Source organism: Vigna unguiculata, chromosome 10 (genome assembly GCF_004118075.2).
Source record: "Vigna unguiculata cultivar IT97K-499-35 chromosome 10, ASM411807v1, whole genome shotgun sequence".
Taxonomy (NCBI): domain Eukaryota; kingdom Viridiplantae; phylum Streptophyta; class Magnoliopsida; order Fabales; family Fabaceae; genus Vigna; species Vigna unguiculata.
The window spans coordinates 24,196,090-24,213,141 of NC_040288.1; the positions used below are offsets into that span (position 1 = coordinate 24,196,090).

At 30.9% G+C, this 17,052-nt stretch overlaps 1 protein-coding gene across 1 annotated transcript; it reads right to left on the reverse strand.

Moving 5' to 3' along the window:
* Positions 1 to 4,562: 4,562 nt before the first annotated feature.
* Positions 4,563 to 5,270, reverse strand: LOC114165428 (AT-rich interactive domain-containing protein 2-like). The gene has a single exon (XM_028050056.1). It carries the CDS (start codon positions 5,268 to 5,270, stop codon positions 4,563 to 4,565), a length of 708 nt encoding a protein of 235 aa, XP_027905857.1.
* Between the last annotated feature and the right edge of the window lie 11,782 nt (positions 5,271 to 17,052).

Genomic DNA, 17,052 nt, shown 5'->3' on the forward strand with positions numbered 1-17,052 from the left:
CATAAATTAGTTGCAATAGTAGACACCCATCTATACATGAGTGGTGATCCCATGAAATGGAGTTTAATGTATAACAATGAAGTTGTTGTTGACTAAAGTACACCAACATATTTTAATAAATATTATGTCTCATTCCTTTGGCAAGGTGTATTATAAATTGTGGCAATAATGAGGTTGAGGTATATGCATTATTATGCTTATTTTTTAAAATACATATGAATAAACCCAATGAAAATTATTGTAGGGCTGTGAGTCACAAACAACCCTTTGAAGGTTTACCTACTAAGTGTGATGGTGGGGCCACCATTACGAGACACAGGCAAATCTTTAAGCGACACTCATGAAACAACGTAACGTGCAACCACTAATTAGAATCCAAAATGAACACCAATATCATATGTGTTATTTACTAAATCTCGGGTACCAGGGATGTAAGTAAAGACAATGAAGTCTCTACATTTTCTCGAGTGAAGTTTGTAACATCCCAGATGGATATTACTAGATAAAACTGATTTTTCACGAAATATACTTTAAGAAAATCAAACATTGCAATAAATTCCCAAACGCGGAAAATTTCAAACTTGTCTCGCTATAATCCATTCGTACTGTCTCATCTTTATTACAAGTTCATAATGGATAAAACATCATAATGTCTATTACAAAAGGTAGGAAAGCATAGCATAAAGAAAATCCCCCATCGGTAGCCCCGCTCTGTTGCTAAGCATCAGCATGATCACCTGAATTCACGTCTGCTCCCACGTAACAAGTCACGTGATCATCGCCAAACACAAACACACAAACAAGCAAGGGTGAGCTGAGAAAGAAAAATTATACAAATAATAAGATAATAAGAATTGACCCTCACCCAATCTAACTTAGTCAATTTTAGTTTATTGACCTTTTTATAACATTATACCCCAATCTCATAACCTATATGAGAAAGATCCATTCACAACCTTGGTCCTTAGGGATTATCATGCTCCCACGAACCTACCCGCTCGTGGTCCAACTCTACGGACCTCCCCGCCCGTAGTCCAACTCTACGAACCTGCCCGCTCGTAGTCCAACATGCGTGAACACCTACTATGAACCTCCCCGCTCATAGTAGCCTCAAGTGTGAGCACGGAACATACGAACCTCCCCGCTCGTATCCCCACACAAGAGTACAACAGATACAGACCTTCTCGCCCGCATCAATCACGCATCTCAAATCTCCGTTACGAACCTCCCCGCTCGTAACTAATCCAGCATATCCCTGACCAAGTCATCAAACCCATCCATGCAAATCTATCTGCAATGGATCCCTGCCCTGCACTATCGCCTGACACTTGCCTAAGCACTACCAGGCAAAATTGGATTACAAACCGCCTAGCCCACAATATCTAAATCACTTTATATTATTATATATTATCTTAAAATAATATAATAATTCAATATTTTATATTATATTATCTTTAATATAATAATCCTAGAATACGTAAACTATCAAAAGTTTACCAAAAGTCCATTCAAGTTGTTATCTAATATATATATAATATTGCTAACAAAAATATAATTAAAACTATACTCCAATTTCTCCTTTTGTTTTTGTAATTTTTTGTGTTTGTAAAAAAACCATAACTTGACCTTCCATTGCCATTTAGTAAAGAAGTTACTAACACACGCATTGGTTGTCAAACCAAAATAAAACTCCAACCTTTTATAGGTATAAAGGTGATGAAAGCTGCCATGATAAAACATCTATACCAAAATTCAGCCAAGCAAATGCCAAACAACCCTAACTTCATCTGATTAAACTTTTCCCTCACAAAAAAAACTAAATATATGTCAAGTAACTAAAAGACGCTACATGCACCGAAAATAATAATAATAATATACTCCACGTTTACCATATACCGAATTATAAAACAACGACTAGAAGTACGAAACCCCCAAAATTATCCTCATTATATAAATGAAGCAAATTAACCAGTATTAGTTCCAATGTATATAAAAAAAAAAGAACTCTGCATATAGTCATCCATGAAAAATGCATTTAGCCCAAGGCACCAATAACCACCAGACCTTAAATTCTTTAATTTACTTTCCCATCACCAAACACAACAATTCCAAACTGTAAAAGTTCCCAGAGCCTTACAAATTATAACTATAAATTTATTAAACTACCCAAACATAATAATTTAAAAAAATACCAAACCTCCAACTTCGATCACCAAAACCCTTTTTATCTTTATCTCAATGCACTAATTCCTAAATAAATAAAAAATATTGGACCTGTAACTAACAAGAACATCACGTAATGATTATTTCCACACCGCAAAACTCTTAATCTAACTTTTTATACCTTATAAAATTACCAACGCAATGAAAATGTCGTAATGCTTATAATGTATCTTAAACCTTATATAATATAAAAAAAATATTGTAGCCATATATACGTATAACAAGACCAAACAATCACCTTGGCAACTTTTTATGGAAACTATAAAGATATATAAACCCCTATTGCCATTTTTTTTTCTTAACATAATATACGAATCCATCACCAAAAATGATTGCCTTTAATAAAATAAAGAAACCCAAATATCAGTGAAATCAGTTTGAATTATAACAAATAAAAGGGACTTAGCTCCCAGTACACAAAAAACGTAATCCAAAATGGTATTTCACAATTTCACCATGGATTCATCCTTGAAGAACCTAGAGATCATATTAAAATCATCCATAAAACTCACTTTATCCTTCTATAATTCAACTTACAATTATTGTTCTGCACATAATCAAACAATACTAAGGAAAAGAAGAAAAAAAGGTTAGCTCTCTAGATTTTTCCATCACTTAGCAAAAATATAAAAATATAAGGTTAATTCACCCTTTAAGTTTTGAACCCACCACCTCTCAATCCATCAAACACATGCACACCAACAAATCATCCCATTATTCTTGTTAATTCACACATTCATATAAGGTTAAACCATGTTTCCACATTCATAATATTTTGGTAATATAAAACACAATTAAAATCACACTAATAGCACACACTAGACTTGAACCCAAGTCCTCTCAACATAACCAAGTACTCTAAACCCTTTAAGTTATCATTGTTTCTTGTCTAAGGTTTATCAAAGAACTCCCTTAACGTATTCTCAACCCCTCATTTCTTTATTCCATTACTTATTAATTTTCATAAATTTCTTGGATCTCACATTTTCTCGAGTAAAGACAATGAAGTCTCTACATTTTCTCGAGTGAAGTTGATAAGCACTAGGTGTCAAGCTCAAACCTAGAAGGTTCCTTACGCTGAAAAATAATATTTTTTTAAATGTGATATATTTTGTTTTAGTTTATTTTTTAAATTATGTGGGACACTATTAAAAATATTTAATATAATTTAAAAAATAAATAAAATAAAATCCTATTGTTATTGATGATATTATGCAATATTAATTTTAGAGGTAAATGTTATTTATAGATAAAGAATTTTTTACAATTATTTTATTGATTACAAATTATTTTATTTTAAAATTAGATTTATTACTATTGACTCTTAAGTTTCTGTCTTCTACCTATAAATACTACTTATTTGAAAGGGGGAAAATAACAACAAATACAACAAACATATTAACTCATAAAAAGTGTTATTAATATTCTGCTCTATATTGAATTTTAAGACATTAGTGTACATAAGGTTTAGAGATCCTTTGCTACACTCAATCTATCTGACGGGTTGTTGTAACTTGAGAGATGAACGCATATAATTTTTTTTTAACTAGTGCACTGGTGTTTTCTTTCTAAGGACAACATTTTACGTGTCTCAACACAGACTATTTCTATTATTTTCTTCAATTATAATTGTATCATATTTTTGTTATCATTTGTTTGACTTGATGAATCTTCTATTATCTATATTTTTTTCTTATTTGTATATAATTTTTATTATTTATTTTTATTATTTTCCTAACAAGAAGTAAATTAAAACATATGAAAATAATTAAAACCCATACAAATTTTTAATATTACATTAAATACAAAGAAGAATCCAACAACATACTCAAAGTTGACAAATAGTACATTCATCTAAAATAATTAACTCAATAATATGGCGCCTTAAGTAAGATTCACATAGATAAAATCAAATATGTTCTCTATCTAGAGGTTGCTTTCACCAATGTCTAATTTGAAAGTCCTCTTCTAGAATGAAGTGATAAGAAGCTCATGCTTGTAATAAGACATGATGTACAAAAATTATAATCATTTAACTTTAACAAATAATTTCAAATTGGAATTATGCATAAGCTTTCAGTAGTATAGATAAAAGAATATACACAGTAAAATAAATTCGAAGAACATTCGTATAAACTAATAATACAAGTGCGAATATAATTTTTTTATATGTTGTGGTGATGTTGATAAAAAATAATAATTTTAAAAAAATTATAAAAGCTAAAGAAGATTAAAAGGCTAAGACCAAAATAATATTCTCATATATAAACTTATAACATATCAAATATAAAATGTATATTTTTTTTATAAGATGAATTATAAGCATACCTATCCATGAATCATTTTTTGAAGTTGTCATCTTGATCAGTGTCTCTATTAGCTTCATGCAAAGATCTAGTCTCCATGCTTAAACATCTTGGGATATATACATTATGATAGTAATTTACCAAGCATTTCAAAGATTTGGATGGAAAGTGCTTCATGGCAAGTTTCCAAAATCTTCTGGCCTTTGAAGATGTATATGATTTCAGTAGAGATTCAAATTTCTTGTCCTCTTCTAATGTCCATGACTCTGAAACTTCTTCTCCCATTTCATCAAACCTGCAACTTGAAAATGTTGCACCAATCTCCAATTTCAAAACTTCTCTTGCTTCCCTAAGGTGTAGTTTAACACATTCAACTGATCCTGAATTTTTATAGTAGTATGAGTCAGGCCTACCTTCCCTAATACCTTCTGTGTTGTTTTCCCTAATATTAGGCATTGGCCAAACTTGAACACCTAGCCACTTTAAATCATCATTATTATGGCATTTTACATTTCTTGTGTCTTCCCATTTAGGAATTTGAGCTTGAAAACGAGGTCCAATGGGAATGACTGACCTTAGAATTTCATTATCCTCTGATAATGACTTATTTTGTGTTTGATTTAGCTCCATATCTTCGTTTTCTAAGTTTGAAGAATGTGAAGTCTCACTTGAATTGTCAAAATCCCTGTTCAGCAATGGTTTTACTACTTTTGAATATTTAAAAGTGCATTTCTCCTTCATTGATGTCTCGGTACTTGTGGTATACTTAGTAGTAGTCACAAAACATTTACGATAGTTTTTTGAAGATTGCTCTTTCACTGGGCTTGACCCTTCAATAAAGGCATTAAACTGAGGATAACATCGACTACAATTAGTGCATTGTTGTCCTTGGACAACACTTTTTTCACAATTCATATATTGGTCAAATTTCCTCTTCTGATAATACGAGAACAAAGTTTCAATAAGATGAAAAAAACTATAAGGGGATCACAACTTTTTAACAAATTAGTTGTATTTTACATTTCCAAATAAAAATTCAATATAAAAATTTATGAGAAAGAATTAATATCCCAAAACACTAATTTCTAATGAACTAAAACACCATACAATCGAATAAATAGTGAGACAATACATACCACACATTTTGTATTATGATTCAAAATTACGTCAATCTTGTCCATTAGATTTTGAAATCTTTGATAGAAGACTCACTTTCAAAGCAAATTCTTCCAACCCAAAATCTTATTTCTTATATCTACAATATGAAGGAAAACTTCACTCATGGGTAACTAAAAGAGAAAAACAATACAATAATAAGCAAACAAAATCAAAATAAAAATATTATTAAAGTATGTATATGAAAAACATTATTCTCATTACATTTGTATAGATATGAAAATCACTATATCACAACTAAATGTTACTATGATGAGAAATGCCATGACAAAAACTATTCGTATAGAAAAATAATTGTAACACCCCAATTTTTCACTTCCTAAAATCTATAACTAACACAAATTACATAATTAAAATGAAACTTTATTCATCTCTTATTTGAAATCTCAATAAAAAAGTTTGTTTAACAAACATAGACTTATTTAAAAGAAAAAACCTAAGACTAAAAGATTGTCCCAAATATCTCTTGACATTAACCACTCTCTGTAGTGTTATCATTTTCCTCAACACTTGTATGATCATATGCTACCGCACAAAACACAATCATCACGGGTGAAAACCACAACAACCAAAATAGAAGGGTGGGCTAGCATAGAAACATAAAAACATCATAACCAAAATACACATCAATAATGATATAACAACACATCCAAACCATACATAGTCTTGTGTCTCACATAACCATACAAAACATGTTATCACCGCAAATCATACAACCACTAGTGAACTCAACTTCATGAGTTGATTTGTACTCTCCAGCACAACTTGCCAATATTGGTGTCACCTCCCATTACTCTCCTTCGAAGCCCCAACGAAATATACATATGTCACTTCCCATTACTCTGCTCGAGAGTCCCGATGAAGTATATATGTGTCACTTCTCATTACTCTCCTTGAGAGTCTTGACAAAGTACACATCTGGTACAATTACACGGAGTTACCCTTCACAACCTTTCTTCGAGTCACCACACACAAGCATATATTTGTCTATCCATATAAGCACATATTGACATGTCATCACAATCATACTAAATAACATCTACGCCATAGTTTAGACTCATAAAATAATACATCACATATAAACAAGAAGGCAAGAAACAAAACAAGAAAACAAGAATGTAAGCTCTCACTACCTCTTAGTCTTCATTCTTTGACTTGTCATTATTCCTATTAAAATTCGCTCCCTAAACCTTGTCCTTCCTTATATTTATAAGCCTAATATCTCTAAAGAAAATACTATATTTTATTATTTTTATCTAACAATATATCTAGTATATAACAATATCTTCAGATATCTTTTAATTTGTAACAATATAATAATATCCAAGAATATCAAATAATATCTAACAATATTTTCTTCTAAATCAATAATTATTTGCCAAATCTTAATTCCTAGAATATCTTTTAAAATAAATTAAATCTTTAAATAATAACTAACTAATTGTGTTATCTTTTTCTTAAAATATTTAACCATATTTATATATTTTTCTAATTATCAAAATTTCTAAGATCTCACAATTATACTATTGCTAGTATAAGAAACTCTAAGAACACCTTTTTTATTATAATTGTATTCAAATCCTTTAATATTTTTTATTATTTTTCTTATTATAATGCAAATACCATTTTTTATAATGATTTTAGAGGTGGAAACCACAACCACCAAAATAGAACGATGAACTAGCATAGAAAAATCAAAACACCATAACCAAATACACATCAATAATTATAAAACAACACATCCAAACCATACATAGCCTCGTGTCTCACATAACCACACAAAACATGTTATCACCGCAAACCATACAACCACTAGTGAACTCAACTTCATGAGATGATTTGTAACTCTCCCACACAACTTGTCAATATTAGTGTCACCTCCCATTACTCTCCTCTAAAGCCCCAATGAAATATACATATGTCACTTCTCATTACTCTCCTCAAGAGCCTAGACGAAGTGTACATGTGTCACTTCTCATTACTCTACTTGAGAGTCCCAACAAAGTACACATCTGGTACAACTACGCGGAGTTACCCTTCACAGCCTTTTGTCGAGTCCCCACACACAAGCATATATTTATGTTTCCAAATAAGCACATATTAACATGCCATCACAATCATACTAAATAACATCATACACCACAATTTAGACTCATATAAAAAAATACATCACATACAAACAAGAAGGCAAGAAACAAAACAAGAAAACAAGAATGTAAGCTCCCCTTACCTCTTAGTCTTCGCTTCTTCTTTGACGTGTCATTGTTTCTATTAAAATTCTCTCACTAAACATTGTCCTTCCATATATTTATAAGCCTAATATCTCTAAAGAAAATTTTGTATTTTGTTATTTTTATCCAACAATATATCTAGCATATAACAATATCTCAAGCTATCTTTTAATTTGTAACAATACAATAATATCCAAGAATATCAACTAATATCTAACAATATCTAATAATATTTTCTTCTAAATCAATAATTATTCACCAAATCTTATTTCTTAGAATATCTTTTAAAATAAAAAAAAATCTTTAAATTATGACTAATAAATTGTGTTATCTTTTACTTAAAATGTTTATTCATATTTATATATTTTTCTAATTACTAAAATTTCTAAAATTGGACAATTACACTATTTCTAGTATACGAAACTCTAAGAACAACTTTTTTATTATAATTTTATCCATTAATATTTTTTATTATTTATTCTTATTATATTGCAGACAGAGGCGGACCAACGAAGGGATAGGGGGAGTCGTGCCCCCCAACTTTTTTTGAAATTTTTTTATTTATGTTATATGAAAATTGTTTTGTTTTTAATTTTTTAAATTATGTACAAGAAATTTAATTTTTTAGAATTTTTTAAATAATAAAAGTATATATTGGGAATTGATAAGAATTAAAATAGGTATCTTTTTATTTATTTTATAAAATATAACATTTAATACTAATAAATAATAAAGCATAAAATTAAATTTAATAAAAAATAAATAAATTTATTAAGATATTTTTTATTTTCTTTCTCTGTTTTTTGAGTTTTTCACATATTGTATCCACTTTAGATTTTTACTTGTTTTGTTTTCTTTTGTTTATGAAGAAAAAAAGAAAGTTGAACACAAATTCATCATTTTGTGCTCTCATTTTTGTATGCTTTCTTCTATTATTGAAGAAAAAAGTAATTCTTTTTTTCTCAATTAATAGTGAAATATTAGTTTAATAATTAATATTATTTTTTATCTCACGAGCATTTGGTATATTCATTTTTATAAATATAGAAGAAAAAGCAATGCACTAAGTGTTTTTTAATAACTGGTTTTTAATTGTGACTTGATTATCATATATTTTCCTTTTATTAATTACGTATCACAATTTTTATTTTGATTATGATAAATTATCTTTTAGTATTTTTTTTAAAACATAAGTATATTGATAAAAAAAATAAAAGAATAAATTAATTATTTAAAAGTGATAAAATGGAAGCTACTATGAGGAAGAAAATAGAAAAGATCAATCTTTGACAAAAATAGGAAGTCAATTACATCTACTTGATTAATTTTTTAATCTGTCTCGTCTTATTTTAACTCTTCTTGTTTTTTACAACTATATCAGAAAGATAATTTTCTACAAAGAAAATTATCAAAATAAGATTGCAAAATAAAACGGAAGATGAATTGTTTTGCTGACGATATGATTATTTACATTAAAAACAAAATATAACTAAAAATTTTAGTATTGATTCAATTATTATTGAGTTCAATAATCTTACGGATCCATAATTAAATATATAAATTTTAAGTGTATTTTGGCACCCCCAAATATCGAGCAAGATCCGCCACGGATTGCAGATAACATTTTGTTATAAAGTTTTTAGTTTAAATTTGAAATTTTTATTACAGTATTTTACTTAACTTTTATATTGATTTTTATATTTGAATAAGATTTTATATTTAATTATTTTTATTATAGAAAATTAAGATGAATTTAGTTAAGAAATAAGAAGATAAAGGAAGACTGATATGGAGATATTTTTCAAAGTTAAGAAAGATTTTTGGCGGTAGAAATGTTATAATTATAGTTTGTGAGATTTGTCTTTTAATGGATCTTATACTAAAGTAGGGGTCATTTTCCAAACTTTTATGGAGTTGGCAATAAAATTCTTCCAAATGTCACTTTGACATAGAAAATAGAAAATATAATTTGTTCAATGAATCAACATTGAAAATAGAAATTCAAAGAAAAACAAAGACTTTCTAGCACATGACGAAAAGAAATCAAATAAAAAATAGTTTATTACCTCAAAAAGTCAAAAGTTTTTTACAAGTTTCTTTCAATATTCAAGCTACATATACTTTTTTAATTCTTCAGGATTATCATTGTATTTTGCAAGAAGTCCTTATGTAGAAGAGCATTTTTTTTCCTTGTTCATTTAGTATTTCTAATCTTAGTAGATGTCTATCGTCAACATAAAATAAATTGAGATATCTTTTACTTTGAAAAGAAAGAAGTCATGGAAAAAGGGGGCATTATTTATGAGATTTTAATAAATTCAACTCATTGAAGTTGCTTTCTATTGCTCTGATAAGATTTGCATCAACCATAGTCATGCTTAAGAGGTTTAGAAGTTTGAAAAATTGAATCCAAGAGATGTTTATTAGTGATGAATGCTCTTAATTCAAAGAGGATAATGTTGATTGTGCTTAACTTGTGAAAGAAACTCTATTGGCTAATGGTTGGCGAATGAGAGTTGATTGTATACTTGCTTTTACTCCTCCTATTTATGATGTTCTTGAATAAATACACGAATACAAATAATCTTCACTTATTATATGAAATGAGGGATTCAATGATTGATGTCAACACCCAATTTTGTCCGGGTTATAATGTATTTTGTTTTTTCTTTTCATCTTATTTTACTTTTATTTTATTTTTTTATTATTATTATTATTTTTTATTATTTTATTATTATTATTATTTGTTTTATATTTTTATTTTATTTTGTTTTATATTTATATTTTATTTTATTTTGTTTTTTTATTTTATTTTATTTTATTTTTTATTAATTTTTTTTTCGTTTTAATCTTATTTTATTTATTTTTATTTTATTTACAGTTTTCTTTATTTTCCTTTTTTTACTTTTTATTATTTAAGAAAAAAAATGAAATGAAAAAAAAAAGAGAAGACCAAGAGGTTAACGTTAAGGTCTCTGATGGCTAGCTGGTCATGGTCATGATGACTGAAGAAGGAGGGAGCAGGAAGCAACATCTGCTTTCAGCCTTATCCCACGTCTCGAGGTGGGAAAGGAAGAGAGCAGAGGCACAACAAATATCACCAGAGTCCCTTCATTCATGGATTCGCCTTCTTCACTCAAGGGGGCTCTTTCTCATATGTTCTCTGCAAAACAAAAAACAACACCTTCATCCTCAAGATTCCAACAAAAACACCATAATCCATTGACGCCCCTTTGATTCACTCAACAGATTCTCCTCCTCCCATTCCCTCCATTTATCCCTGCCTTCTCCATCCCAATCTCGCAGCATTCCCATTCACCTCAACATCACAATACCATCTCAACCTGCAAACAAAATACACAAGCAAAAAATCAGAATCACAACTCCATCCCCGCAATACATCATCACATTGGGTCAGAATCCCATTCCTGCACAAAGCTCTCACGTTTCATCTTTCCCAATCGTTTACACCCAGCGCAGAACAGTGAAACAGAGGAAAGGATAAAGACTTTCGCCGGCGATTTGGGGTTTAGGACACGAACCTGTGCACGAATCGGGTTTATGTTTGAGTGACTGGCGTCTCTGGCAGCGTTCTCGGCAACCAGTGATGGCGTCGCTACGGTAGTCCTGATCGTGACTGTCTAGGTTGGCAAACGCGAACGCGAGGCTGGAGCGGTGACAGGAGCGGCGGCAACTCCGTCGACGATGGTCGTCGTCGTCGCTGGTGTTTAAAGTGGAGTATACGCGTGTCCCAGGGGCTAGAGCGACGTGGTGAGCGACAACGGGGCTCGGAGATTTGGCCTATCCCACGCGCGTTGGAGAAAAAGGGAGAAAGAGATGCGCCGCCGATTAAGCTCCTAGTGGTGGTCTACGTTGTCGCTAGGGCCCCTCGTCGGCCGAAACGGGTGCAGCGTAGGTGGGTTCATTTTGTTGGTGCTGTGAGGCAGTGACGTTGTCTGGCCGTGAGTGAGGGTTGGTGTGAAGGAGAAGAAACTCTCTTTAGGGTTTTGCTTTCTATGTTTAAGAGTTATTTTTGGGTTTCGGTTTAAATATGCTCCCATTAACTTCCTGCACCACCACTTTTAATATTCTCACCCTTCTGTGTATTGTTTCAGGTCTTACTATGTGCACCCCCTTTTCCTTTATTTTGCACCCATGTTTTAATTTTTGCTGCGAGTACCCCTAATATTTACTAACCTCGCACCCTTGCCACACTTGTTTCATACTTTACTCTGCGCACCCCCTTTTTCCTTTACCTCGCACCCCTGTTTTAATTTTATCTGCGAGTACCCCCTGATATTTACTAACCTCGCACCCCTGCCACCCTTGTTTCATGTTTTACTTCGTACACCACCATAATTGATAACCTTGCACTCTTGTTTATGTTTATCTGGTTTTGGGCCTATGTTTTATGTTTACTTCATGCACCTCACGTGTTACTCATGCACTCTATTATTATTATTATTATTGTTTTCTCACTTTTGTCCTTTTTGTAATTAAATTTTCTTTTATCCTTTTTTTGTTATTTATCTATTATTTTTTTTCCTTTAAAAAAAAGAGAAAACAAAAACGTTTCAAATTATAAAAATTACAAAAAAATAGAAAAAAATCTAAAAAATAAAAATATTCTCTTTTGTTTTATTGTGTCTGTCAGGTCGCCCGCACCGTGTGACATTCATTTTCAAAAAACCAAAAAATAGTTTTCTTTTTCTTTTAGTGTTTCTCCGGTCGCCCGCATTGTGTGACACTTATTTTCTAAAAAATACCAAAAATAATTTTCTTTCCCTTTTAGTGTCTGTCCGACCGCTCGCGTCGTGTGACACATATTTTCAAGTAATTCAAAAATACCAAAAAAAAAATACAAAATTTTCAAAATACAAAAATATCAACATTTTCAAGCAAAAAGTATTTTTTAGAACTACGTGATCCTTGATTCTCCACCGTGAGATACGTAGGAGCAAGGTCTATCCTTGTTAGGTTCACCTCCAAAAATATCAAATCATTTTCTCAATTGTTCTCCAAATATCTTTTAAAGAACTACGTAACCCTGATTTCTCACTTTAAATGAGAAATGTAGGACCAAGGTCAATCCTTGTCGGGCCCAAAAAATTAAAAAAAATATTTTGTTTCTTTTAGCATTTTTGTCTTATTATTTTTGGGGAAAATTAGTATTTTGAAAATCACATCAGCTTTGCATTTTTAATTAAAGGTACCGCCCTCGGGCGGGCGCGGTAGGGTGCTAACACCTTCCCTACGCGTAACCGACTCCCGGATCTAAAATCTGGTTTTTTGCAGACTTGTTTTATTTTTATGGTTTTCCATAGTTTTCCAGAATAACTATGTTGGCGACTCCAAATCTCTTTTTAAACCCATTTTTCTTTTTCGGTTTGCCTTCCCGTCGCGATTCTGGTTGCGACAATTGAAAATGTGAGAAAATACATATTCGAACATGAAAGAAAGATAGAAATTAAACATTCATCCTTTTTTGAGGTGGTAAACTCAATATTAATTGATCATAGGACTAAGAGTAGCATATGTTATCATTGTTTTGTTCATTCTTTAAACCTAAGGTATTGTATTGATGATTTATTTTATGATTATATTTTTTTTTGTAATATGATATTATGTTAATTTATGTTTAAACATTCTTAATGATATAGATACTTGAAAGATGGCATATCATGTTTTCATTTTCATTTATTTTGATATTTTATTGTTATTTTAGTTTTGAGCTTTTGGATATTTCAGGTTTTATTTTATAGAAGTTGAAAAGATAAATATTTAGGTTCTATTTTGCAAATAAGTGGAAATCTAAAATATTTAGGAAGATTTTCAACAGAATTAGTGGAATACTAAATATTCAAAGTTTATCAACAACATCAGTTATCCATAAAGTTGGTTACTCCATTTACAAGTAACAATATTTGAAGAATATTTCAAAGATATTGACTTTTAGAAGAATTAAAAGATATATATATATATATATATATATATATATATATATATATATATATGTATATATATATCCATGATATTCCCGTACAACATCAAGTACAAGTTGCAGGTACGAGTGTCAAAGTGAGTGTGGCCCGGCCTGCCAACTGGCCAAGAAAATGGTGGGCTGGTTTGGAATTTTCAACCCACTAGGCCATTTTGGCCTGGCCCGCCCAAACTGCCAAACTGGTGGGCCAAAGGCGGGCAAGCTCGCCCCTTGCCCGCTAGCCCGATTTTATTTTATTATTATTATTATTTTAATTTTAAAAATTAAAAATAAGTAAAAAAATAAATCATTGACACTTATGAATTAAGTTCCAATTATTAGTTATAATAGAGTAATTTACATGCAAATATAATAATTATTTTAATTTATCTAATTAAAGATATTAATTGATAAATTAATAGCTTAAAAAATACTTATATGATTAAATATGTCCTAAATACTTATTTATAAGTATATGTATAAAAAAAATTTATAAATAAAAATAAAAAAAATAAAATATTTAAAAATATTTAAAAAAACAGTGGTAGCCTGGCCGCCAACTCGTCGGCATGCCATATGGCGGGGTGGGTTGAAACTTCTAACCCGTTTATCAATTGCGGACCAAAGGTAGGGTGGCCCAAAACTAGCCAGGTTGGCCTGTTTTGCCACCCCTAGGTCTAGTCCCAATTTTGTTCGAGACACTTGCCTAGTAAATCATGTTTTACTCGCCCAACAAGTTAGTTTGCCGAGCAAGTCAATTCACCCAGCAAGTTGCGTATTGTAGAAAATATATAAGTAAAGGGCCTGACAGAGGTCAAAAAACACTCTTGGAGTGAAAGAAACTTGATCTATATACACTTGATGGTAGAAGTGCATTTTGAAGGCTGGAGGCATCATTATTCTATTATTTAGTATGTGTAGGAGTAACTTACTCCCTCATTCATGAGAGTTGGGTATAATGTATTTTTAATTATTTGTGGATTCGTCATTCAACATAATTATTTTCCATCATCTCTTGTGTTTATTCTTGTTTTATGTCGATAGTCTAGAAATTTTGCACATGCGGGAGTACTTACTGATCCAAAAGTTAGGAAACCTGATTATTATCTTCAATTGCATATTCTAGATATAGTGCATATGTGGGAGTACTGACTAATTTAAAAGAGTTTTGGAAACCTGATTAGGATAGAACAACTAATTGATTTCACATGTTAGACATAGATGTGGTCAGTGCTCATTCTAACATCAACATATTGTTCCAGTAATGCGAACTTAATATCAAAATCTAAAAATTGCTTTACATCAAAGTCTAAAAAGTCTATGTCTAGCAATTTTTATTATTCAAGTTCAAGCTTGTCTACGACAATATTGAGGCTTGTTACAAAAGGTTTGAATGTGAGATTAGAAAGTAAAAATATGTTTTTTTGTTGTTTTTACTTTGAGTGGAATCATGAAATCCAATCCCGATGATGCTTTTACCATATAATTTCTTAAGTTCATTGTTTCCACTACGTAAATTTTTGTTATTTCTTTATTTTTGATTTATATACATCAAAATGTTTTATTACTCTTACTCTTTATTAGTAAACAAATAATTATCTTAAATCACATTAGTTTAGGTGGGAAACGATATCTAGACTTGTCCACTATATTATTTGTGCAATCTGGTGCACTTGCCAATTCCGAAACAAGTTTTTGAAGTCGTTGTCGGAGACTAAAGTTTGGTTTAGTTTAATTGTGTTTGTTTACCGATTTAGGTTTGTTATCTTTAATTTGATATTTCAAAAAAGAGAATATATATATATATATATATATATATATATATCTTTATTATTTTACATTGTTTAACTTGTCCTTTCTAGTTTTTTTTTATTGTGCATGAGACACAAGATTTCGACTAATCAATTACTTTACAATCCGAAAATTGAAATAATATCTCAGAGGATCAACAATATAAGTAGAAAACATTTCAAGGAAACAGGTGAAGTTTCCTCCACTATAGCAGGAAGCACAACAAATTTCTTAGATTACTCATATATCCAACCATCATATCAGGAAGAAGAGGTGGATATGGCTGGAATAGGTGAAGGACTGCGACTTTTAGGGATTATTCAACTTTCACAAGGTCGTTGAATTTCAATAGCATGGCTAGGCCAACAATAACTACAACAAATATGAAGATAAATCCTGCTTTTATACATTTGGTGGAAAACAATCAATTTCATGGCTTATCTCATGAGAATCCATACAATCATGGAAATATGCAATATAGTGAAAATTATCTAGGTATTTGATGAAGTCATTCGGCTAAGTTTGTTCCCTTTTTCTTTAGTAGATAATGCAAATGCATGGTTGAATTCTTTTTTTGAGAATAGTTTGATTAGGTGGGATGATCTTGTTTAAATGTTTCTTCACAAATTTTCCCCAGACAAAAGTAAACCAGGGGAAGCAGGAAATTTAATCATTACAATAAGATTATGATGAATCACTGAGGCAGGCATGGGAACGATTTAAGGGGTTTGTTGAGAAAGACTCTTATGCATGGATTCAATGAGCTAACTCAAATCACCATATTTTTGGGAGACCTACAGCATAAACAAAGTTCATGGTAGATGCCTCAACTAGAGAAATGATCAAATTTAAAAAGACCAATTAAAGCCAAGGCACTGATAGAAAACATGGTTTCAAATGACTACAAAGTGCAGAATGGGTGGACTCAAATTCAGAAGAAGGGGGTATTAGAACTTCAAACTCACGATGCATTGTTAGCTCAAAATAAGCTAATGACACAACAAATGGAGGCACTCTTGAAAAAACTCTCTTCATTGTCGTAGGAGATCCAGAAGGCTTCTCAAATTCAACACCAACAAGTGCAAAGATTATATGTTGTATTGAGGAGGTCGTATCAATGGGCAATGTTTGTGCAAAGTCAATCACAAGAGGTTGCCAAGGCAACTATGTGAATTTCAATCAAGGATGGAAGTCTCATCCAAGCATGGAACAAACTAGACCATCAAATAGGCCACTACAACAACCTTCCGATGTATGAGAGGCCGTCAAAAGTTGAAGAGACATTTCAACAATTCAAGCAAACATCTATTTCCAACCATAAAAGAAGCCTTTATTCGCAATTTGG